Source organism: Hydra vulgaris, chromosome 05 (genome assembly GCF_038396675.1).
Source record: "Hydra vulgaris chromosome 05, alternate assembly HydraT2T_AEP".
Lineage (NCBI taxonomy): Eukaryota > Metazoa > Cnidaria > Hydrozoa > Anthoathecata > Hydridae > Hydra > Hydra vulgaris.
This window is the reverse complement of record NC_088924.1, coordinates 34,665,001-34,674,807: the sequence shown is the minus strand read 5'-3', so window position 1 is coordinate 34,674,807 and position 9,807 is coordinate 34,665,001. Positions and strand designations below refer to the sequence as shown.

Sequence of the window (9,807 nt, the reverse complement as noted above, 5' to 3'; positions counted from 1 at the left end):
ATGATCGGTGTAAACAAAATATTAAAGGAATATATTTTGAATTCATTTCAAATGATGCAATTGTATTACATTGCATAAAGTTTTAATTAGAAGAACGTTATGCTACTTGTTCAACAATTCCAGGAACAAGAAACCACCATTGTTTTATAACCCAATTATTAATTACTTTACAGATGAGACGGATGTCATTTGATAATATGTATACTAATGTAAATGTTTCTAAAATGCATCATATGGTTCCACTTTCTTCTCTTTCTCCATGAATTAATATAGCATGTGTTTATGATGAAATATGGTTTTTAGGCAACATTGTGGAAATATCTGAAGAAAATCAAGATGTTCTTATCAAGTTCATGAAGCAGTCTATTTTGGTAAACACTTTTACTTGGCCACATAAAGAAGATATTTGCTGGGTTCCAATAACGCACCTTTTATGCAAAATTTCATCTTTAAAAGTTCAATCAACAACTGGTAGATGCTATGAACTCAAGAGAAAACTGAAATATTACATTTGCACAATTGCATAAATAACATAATTAAATAACAATTTAGCAAAATTATTATAAATTAGATTTATTTGTTTTAAAAATATTTTTTTAGCAAAAATTTATTTGAAAGATGCAATGTTTATTGATTGTTTATTAGATAATATTTTTTATTACATAATCAACTTGTGCATTGTGTTGACAAATCAAATAACTTATATAAGTTATTATATTAACTTGGTATCAGTTGTAATCTAAATTTGAACATGATAATGAAATAAGTCAAATTAATAGGGAGGGGTGGAATAGTGAGTGTATTGGAAATACACCATACCGCCATCTTAAAGATCAAACCAGAGCACGTGCTATTCAAGAATTTACTTTCAAAAGTTCGACTTTTCTTTTTTCATTTTCTTATTTTAATGCTTCATATAAATATTTAAAAGACGATACTTCTTTTTGCATTTGCATTGTTGAATTGCATTAAAAGAGATAAGACGTTTTACGCTTAACTTGTAATGTTCTTTTTAATGTAAAATAACGCTTTTCACATTCTAATACTTTCATATAATTTTTTAAATTTGCCACCCCAAATGCCGAGGAGGTCTCTAAAGTCAAGGAAACTACCTTTTTTTCTTTTTTTTAAGTTGTGATTATAATCCTCTCTCTATTCTTTCACTTCGAAACACAAAACTTGACGAACAAGATCGCTGCCTAGAGAAACAAATATATTGCGGCACAACCAAGGACATTATGGGTTTGAGTTAAGAATTTCTTGCTAACAAGGCAAACCCTCTATCAATATACCGTTACCGCATTGGAAGTAGTTTGTATTAGCCATATGAATTAGTAAAATAAATTCAAACTATTTTAATAATGGCATCTTTTGCGCAACAGTGAAAATATAAATGAATAAAAAAACAACTTTAAAAAATTACTTGTTTAAACAACCAATTAATAGTATTTTTCATATTCAATCTCTAAATAAGAAATGTTATGTTAAAACCAGACTGATTCAGGATCAGTCTGGTTGCAGCTCTCAATTGTTGAAACAAGTTGAAATAGCCAGGATAGATAAATTATAAAAAATCATTTTTACTTGAGATTCTGAAATTCAAATTCTATGAACGGCTGCAATGCAATTTTATAAAAACTCCTCTATGGCTTACATGCCTTTATCATATTTTTTAATTATTCTTTGGGTCATTTAAAAAAAATTTATGCCAAAAACAGATAACAAGTGATGTTATTATACATTTTATAGTTATTAAAAATAAATGCATGAAAAACTTTCGTCTTGCAAATTCCATTAGTTCTCTTGATGTCAAAAAATCTTCCTTAAAATAATGCAAATGAAATTGCATTTCTTTTTAAAAAGTGCATTTTAAAGTATAACGTATAGAAGAATTAAAATGCTGCAGAGTTATAAATTTTCCTACAAGCAGTGATTTGTTTTTATAATACAAACGATGGAAAATGTTTTAAAACTTTTTCAAAACTTTAAGGTAACTATCAATACATAAAAATTAGTTAAGAAGATAAAAACATAAAAATATAGATATAGAACAAATTCAAATAAAATTTCTTATCTTCAAGGCAAGGCTACGCAAATCAAAGTTTTTAAAATGGTCAAAAATCACTGGTTTTATAACCCTCTTTTATTGTATGAAATAGCATGGGTAACAAGAGAGTTATTTTACTGAAAAAAATTATTGTTTATAACAAATATTTGCTATTGATATAAAAATCCTATTCTTTTTTGACTTGGCGACTAAAAACTAATTTTGACATATTTTAGGCTAAAAACGAAATAAATCGAATCAAATTCGGAAGCACTCAATAAAGTTTTTTCTATTTTTTTAAATCGTTTGTTTGTAATATTTTTTTTAAATAATAATTTTATTTTTGTTTTGCGTTCTTCCAGATTTTGTTACCTTATTCTTCAAAACCTTCCAGCGCCAGCGCGACTAGGTGTCACCTGTCACCCTCCTTCACAACCCCTTCTTCCACCTGTCATCCTCCTCCACAACTCCTCCTTCGCACAGGCCTTGAATCCTTCATAGCGTAAGTTGTTTCTTTTACTACTTTCTTCTATTTTTGCAATTTCATCTTCAAACTTATCGTCATTTTGTAGTTTTCGCTTACTTTTATATTGTTTTTTAGATTTTCTTTAAGTTTGTTAAACTCTTTCATCATTTTTTCATACTGTTCGTTCTGGAAAGTCATTGCAGTGTTTTTAACGTCTTTTTTTTTATGGAATTATTTTCTATTTTTAATACTTAAATTTTGCCCTCCAACTTGCCAATTTTATTAGCAAAATTTTCTAATATGATTTATGCACATTTATGTGCATCAAAATGTTTCTTGACTTGAGTTATCGATTAACTTTTTGCCATTTTTAAAAAAGGGTCTTAACTCAAAAGCTTCATCAAAAAAAAAAAAAAAAAAAAAACTCGATCCGACTTGCAACTAAGTACAACTCGATCCAATGGACCCGAGAAAAAGTTTATTTTTACTTTTTAGTTCATTTAAAAAATGCTGTTTTTAAAAGTATTTGTTGCGGCGCCTGGGTCAGCTTGCCCTGGGTACCCCTTCTCCATAGGGCCGGCCCTGACATCAATATCTCCCTAACGGGCCACTTGAGATATTTTGCAAACTTATGGAAAAAATTGGTAAACGATACAGCATGCTTCCATTAGGTTTTAAACTTTAGTTTTAAGAAAACATGTTTCGCTGATTTTTTGACAATTTTTTAAACATTTTACTTACTAAAATTACTGTCAGTAATTACAGTAATTACAACAGTTAACTGTACAAAATTTGCGATGATAATTATTTATTTTTTAATACGTTAACTTTTTTTTTTCAGATATTACCCAGTCTACTGTAAACGTAACGCATTCCAGAGTGAATCATGTAAGTATAAATCAACAGTTTGTACTGCTTTTTGTTTTTTATTACACAGAGGAAACTTTTTTCATTTTTAAATAATTTTTTCAGTTAAAGATTTTTAAAACTTATTATCAAAAATAACAGTATTCAAATTTCATTTTTATTTAACTTAAATTCTTTATGTTTGCATATTAAATAGAAGGCGGTAGAAGAAATAAAGTTAATAAAATGCCAAAAGGAGGAGAGAGGCCCTAAAGGTGACCAAGGATCACGGGGACAGAAAGGAGAAAGAGGTTTAGGTTTAATTGAACCACAAGTAAGAGTTGCAGATTTAAATATAACTGCTTACACTGCAGAAAATAAGACTCTAAGGTGCAGTTTCTTTGGCAACCCAGTTCCGTCGGTGGAATGGTCTGTAAATGGAGTCAACCATGACATTAAAACTAAAGTTATTGAAAGTTCTTCCGAAGTCATTAGCTACTTTACAATATTTAATATAAACTTTCACGAAAATCACGGAAACGTTTCATGCAGCGCTAAAAGTATCTTGGGTCAAATTACAAAATCTGGTTTTATCGATGTTCAAGGTATTGTTTAAATTTTTTTTTGCAGTTACACAATGGCAATTTTTACTAAAAGCCTATTCATTGCGCAACTTTAGGCCGTGGCTGCGGGTTTCTTAAAACAACTTAAGAAAACGAAATGATAAAACGCACACATTGAACTTTCTGAAGAATTTTTATCTTTTTAAAATGACGCTTTTTTGACCATTTTTAGGGATTCCAGACTCTGGGGTCAAAAAATAGGGACACCGGAATCTAATTTTTTTAATAACTTTTTGAGTCAATTAACCGGAGTTTTTAGGATGAAATAGTCCCTGAATTGCTAGAATAGACTATATAAAGTTTCAATTATGCTATAAATAGTTATCTTTATTTTAATGCCGAACTTGATAGGTTTTGTAGTAGTAATAGTAGTAGTAGTAGTAGTAGTAGTAGTAGTAGTAGTAGTAGTAGTAGTAGTAGTAGTAGTAGTAGTAGTAGTAGTAGCAGTAGTAGTAGTAATAGTAGTAGTGTTCCTTTGAACGTGTTTGACATGGAACCCTTCGCGCCATAGCAACCGAGGTAATAGCGAGAAAGAGCCGCAGCACTTTTTCAATAAGAAAGTATGAAAGAGAGTGTATGCAGTATCTAACTTATGCAAACTTCAAATTATGCAATGTTAAAACATATATCGAGTTTTACAGTGTAACTTTAACTTATAAAGTATGTTTCGACAACATCTCGTTAATTTTGATCTATAGCATTTATTTGTTGTTTTTTAAAGTCTTTTGTTTATTAAATAGTTATAAATTTTTTATATGAGAGCATGCCTTTGTGGCCTAAATGAATAGCTCGCAGAAATTCAGAAGCAAAGCACTGAGGTTCAAATCCTACCACAGAAACTTTATTTAAATATTTCTTTTTTGATTTTTCTGAAATACAAAATAAAATACTTTTTATAGATATCATGTACACAACATATAAAAAGACTATACACTATAACAAATAAATAAGAAATTAAAAAAAAATTGTATTTGCCGTTTTATACAGCCTTTTGTTTATTGAATAGTTTTAAAATTTTTGTCAGAGAAGACGCCTATGTGGCCAAAGCAGTTAGCTCGCAGCGCTTCTCAGGTGCCGTGGATTAAGCCCAACCGTTGGCACCTTTTTTTTTCTATTAAATTTTTTTCGATATTATAGAATACAAAACAAAGCATTTTCAAGTTTTTATAGATATTATATACATAACATATATGAAGATATTGCATACCATAACAAACGAAAGAAAGAGAATATTCAAAAAAGCTTAAAATTTTTAAAAACATCAAAACACGAAAGAAATTGGTTGCACATATATCACAATGGAGATACTTATGTTATTAATATGCTTAGAGAATTCGTTTAAATAAACTGCGAATTATTAAAGTTGCCTAAAACTTAATGAAGAAAAAATTTAATTAGATATTCCTGGTACTCCAGAAGGTACAGCTGTGGAGGAAAAAAAAAAAGAAAAACCTGTAGGTAGAAAAAACTTTAAAATTTTATTTTAACACTTAAATCTTTTTTTCAATACTTATTTTTTTGCTATAAATATATACGGCCAGGGGCCAATGCTATAAACAATTCGAAGTTTTTTTCGAGAAAAAAAATCTTTCGTAAAAACGCAATTTTTAAAGTAAATTATTTACACGTAAAAAAATGCGTAAACTCGAAGAATTTATCGCTATTTGTATTTTTTTCGGCCATTGCTATAAAGCATAAAACGTATACGTCACTTAAATTCACGCACTTTTTATATCCGTAATACGTCATTGATAACAACAATTTTTTTAAAAAATTTTATTAAGTAGGCCTACTAAATAAATTTTATTAGTTATTAAGTAGGCTGTGCTGTCTATTCTATTTTTATAAATATTTTTACATTCTAGTATTTGGTGTTTAAAAAAACTGTGTAAAATTAAAATAGGAACATGGATTTAATTTTTTCGGATGAAGATTTAGATTTCGAAGTTGCAGAAAATGAGCTTCGCCACCGATTGCCTCGAGAGGTTGGAGTTTAAAGCATTACTTAAAATTACTAAATTTTGATGTTTTTTTAATGATTTGTTATCGAACAAAATCAGAAATCATACTAAATATGCACAGAAATTATATTTTTGTTTTGTTTTTCAATTTCATTTTAGTTTAATGGTCGCTCTTTTAACGAAGATGTTTCTGACAACGTTTTTCGAGAGCAGTATCGAGTCCCAAGAGCTGTATTAGATTTTTTAGAAACTAGGCTTAAAGATGATTTGCAACATTATACTAAGCGAAATAAAAGCATTTCAGTACGTTTCCAGATAATGGTATTTCTTCATTTTATTGGCACAAATGTTTTTTTTCATGTTCTCAGAGACTGTCATGGAATCTCTACCAACACAATTTATCGTATTATACACAGTGTAGGAGAAGCTATTTTCAATGTTAGTGTATTAAGTTAATAAAACTATTGAAAGTTTTACGTTGTCATATAAAGTTGCTTATTATTTTTATTTTAGTAAGTAAATTAAAAACTAAGTTTAGTAAAGATAAAAATTGTTATCCTATAAGATTAGATTCGACAAGAGATCATAAAGTGGCCCAATGATTGCTCCACTCTTCCACAGAAGTTCATGGAAATCGGAGGTTTTCCGTGCGTATGTGGTGTCCTGGATGGATCTCATATACTCCTTTCTAACCCTCCTCAAGCAGATGAAGATTCTCTAATCAATCGCCATCATGTCCATAGCATAAATGCAATGGCAGTATGTGGACCCGACACATCCATATTTTATGCATCGACCAACAGTCCAGGAAGGTGGCATGATGCACATGTAAGTCTGTCACTAAGTTATATTTTACAACTGTTAGTGCACTAATGCCGGCTATTCAACTAGTACGTGACACTCTTCGGAATGTTCATATTTGAACATACTATTTGAACTATTATGATTGCTAATTTTAATGTAGCTTAGACTAACTAATATAATGTATTATAATGTAACTTACAGTAAATTTAAATATTGTGACTTTACTGCTATTAGGTTCTAAGAAATTGCAACCTATGGAACAAGTTTGAAATTGGAGAGCTTCCATTTAATGGAGCTGTAATTTTGGCTGACTCTGCGTACCCATGTCGAGAATGGTTAATTCCACCTTTTCCCGGTGATCCAGACGGAGCTCAAAAACGTTTCAACATAGCACAGAGAAAAACTAGAAACATAATTGAGCGATGTTTTGGAATTGTCAAAAACAGGTTTTATGCTTTGAAAACTGGAATTCGTTTGCATAAGGTCGAAGATGCCTCTAAGCTTATCATGTGTGGATTTGTTATCCATAACTTGTGTATTCGACATGGAGACAACGGTAATGACTTTGAAGAACGCGAAGAAGAACAAGCTGATGAAAATCTAGCTCAAGAAAATCAGAATGATAGAGCTTTGAATAGACGATTACAGCTACTTAACTACTTTACTTAAAAATATTGTTTAAAAATTCATAAACAATTTGTTCTAGAGCATAGGATTTATCAAAATTGTTTAGACATGGATCATAGATTTGTGTCTAAATTAGTTGAATTAAAATTGGAAAAAAATTTACACAATGATTTTTTAACAAATGCAAGAAATTTTTATAAAAAATTAGACCATAAAAATATGTTTATATTTGTTTTTAAGTATGTATATTTTGTTTTTTTATAGAGCACGCTTAAAAAATAATAGGAGATTTGTTAACTTTATAGTTGTAATGCTTGTATCTATTTCACATCGCAACAGCATTGGTCTTAATGTTTGTGTGAAGTTTTACAGAATTTATTACTGTAAGGCAATGGTGATAAAAAAATGAAATAACAATAACAATTTCAGATTGGAGTTATTTTTTTATTGTTACTAAAAAAATGTAATTGGTCATGGTTATACAAGACGAATGTTTAAATATAGTATATATTTTTATACAATAATTTTCAAAATTTAACATAAAATTATGATGTAGCTTTTCTCTTAATGCAAGAGAATTTCCTCCTAAAATAAAAAAAAATTTTTAATGATAAAGTTATACTAAATATTACTACAAATTAATTTAAAAAATAAAAAATAAAATACCGTGTCTGTATTTACAAAATGTTGCTGGTTTGAAGGTTGCATTTTCTCATGCATTAGCTTTGTTGCTGTTGTGTAATATATTGTTAAAGCCTTTTCTTTTCGAATTTGCTGTTGCCTGAGGGCAACGCCCAATTTCAAAAGTTTAACTCTTAACTCTTGTTCTTTTTCTAATCTTTCTTTTTCTAACCCTAAAACACTTACTTTCAATTTTTTAAAACTTCCATCTACCAAGAGACTTTCTCTAGCTTGTTTTCTTTTTAAATTTTTTAATGCCCCCATTGATGGTTTATTTTGAATTGAATCTAAAATTTAATTCTAGGTGTCAAAACAAGATCAGTTAACTAAAATAATAAGAAAGGTGGTTTAGATTCCTTTAAAAATAAGAAGTTTTTGATGGTTTTGGAAATACTAGTTTTAAAAAATTAAGCACAAATTGATGTTGTCTGTTATATAATTATAAGTCTAAAACCTACAATTAACTAAATTAAACAACTGAGATTTAAAAAAAAAACAATTTATAAATTGCATTACCTAGAAGTATCTGACGACTATCACCAACAAGAGTGGTATTGTCTAAATTAGGGGAGAACATACAATCAATTCTTGCATCTAATATAAACAATTAATTTGTATAGAATTTATATAAGAATAAAATATAACTATATAAACTATACAATATATGTATATATATATCTATATATATATGAATATATATATCTATATATATATGTATATATATATATATATCTATATCTATCTATCTATCTATCTATCTATCTATCTATCTATCTATCTATCTATATATATATATATATATATATATATATATATATATATATATATATATATATATATATATATATATATATATATATATATATATATAAATATATATCTTATAATACAACTAGTCTTAACCAATAAAGAAAAATATACCAGACATAGATGAAATAAAAGAAGCTGTATCAGAAGATTGTTTCAAAGTAAAGTTTACTTCTTTACTTGATGAAGAAAGGGTGGCAGTGGGAGTAGAAAGTTGGTTGGGAGTGGATGACAATGCATCATCTGTCATACAAAAAGAGATATTAAAATCAGGAACATTGATTCCAGATACATTTATTGACTTCCTGTCAAGAATGTCTAAGACAACATTATCTAATTCTGTTAGTTGTCTCCCTGCAGCACCTTTAAAAAATGTATATATATATTTGTATATATTATATATATACAAAAATATTTAATTATATATGTGTGTGTATATACACACACACACACACACACACACACACACACACACACACACACACACACACACACACACACACACACACACACACACACACACACACACACACACACACACACACACACACATACACACACACACATATAAATATATATATAACAAAACTATACCTGTTTTTAGACTCTTAGCAAATTTTTGCATTGTAGCTCTTCGCAAAAAATCCTACTCTCTATTACGCAGCTGGTTGATATCTTCAATTTTTGCCCCTAAACTATTTAAATGTGACATTATGTCTTCCCAAATTCTATTTCTATGCCTCATAGTAATAGATGGACCTAAAAGTAGAGTAAATAAATAATCAATATATAGTATAATATAGTTTTATATAGTAAAATACTAAATATTCTATAATAATATATTATTTTATAATTAGAATCATACCTAAAAAAGCTTACCTATATTATATATATATATATATATATATATATATATATATATATATATATATATATATATATATA

The 9,807-nt window shown here is 28.4% G+C and overlaps 2 protein-coding genes across 4 annotated transcripts in view; one reads left to right on the top strand and one right to left on the bottom strand.

Moving 5' to 3' along the window:
• The first annotated feature begins 5,824 nt into the window (after nt 1–5,824).
• LOC136080805 (putative nuclease HARBI1) lies at nt 5,825–7,457 on the top strand. The gene is made up of 4 exons (XM_065797997.1): nt 5,825–5,967; nt 6,103–6,381; nt 6,514–6,771; nt 6,982–7,457. The coding sequence occupies exons 1-4, from the start codon at nt 5,890–5,892 to the stop codon at nt 7,414–7,416; spliced, it is 1,050 nt and encodes a 349-aa protein (XP_065654069.1). The 5' UTR covers nt 5,825–5,889; the 3' UTR covers nt 7,417–7,457.
• A 340-nt stretch (nt 7,458–7,797) lies between these two features.
• Nucleotides 7,798–9,807, bottom strand: part of LOC136080804 (uncharacterized) — a 2,731-nt gene continuing 721 nt past the window's right edge. For 2 of the 3 annotated variants that reach the window (XM_065797994.1, XM_065797995.1), the window contains 4 exons: nt 8,977–9,621; nt 8,572–8,649; nt 8,041–8,342; nt 7,798–7,959 (listed from right to left, as the gene is read on the bottom strand). In XM_065797994.1, the coding sequence (XP_065654066.1) occupies nt 7,939–7,959; nt 8,041–8,342; nt 8,572–8,649; nt 8,977–9,112 (537 nt within the window). In that variant the 5' untranslated portion in view covers nt 9,113–9,621 and the 3' untranslated portion in view covers nt 7,798–7,938. The remainder of the gene's footprint in view (nt 7,960–8,040; nt 8,343–8,571; nt 8,650–8,976; nt 9,622–9,807) is intronic. The other variant, XM_065797996.1, reaches the window with a different exon arrangement.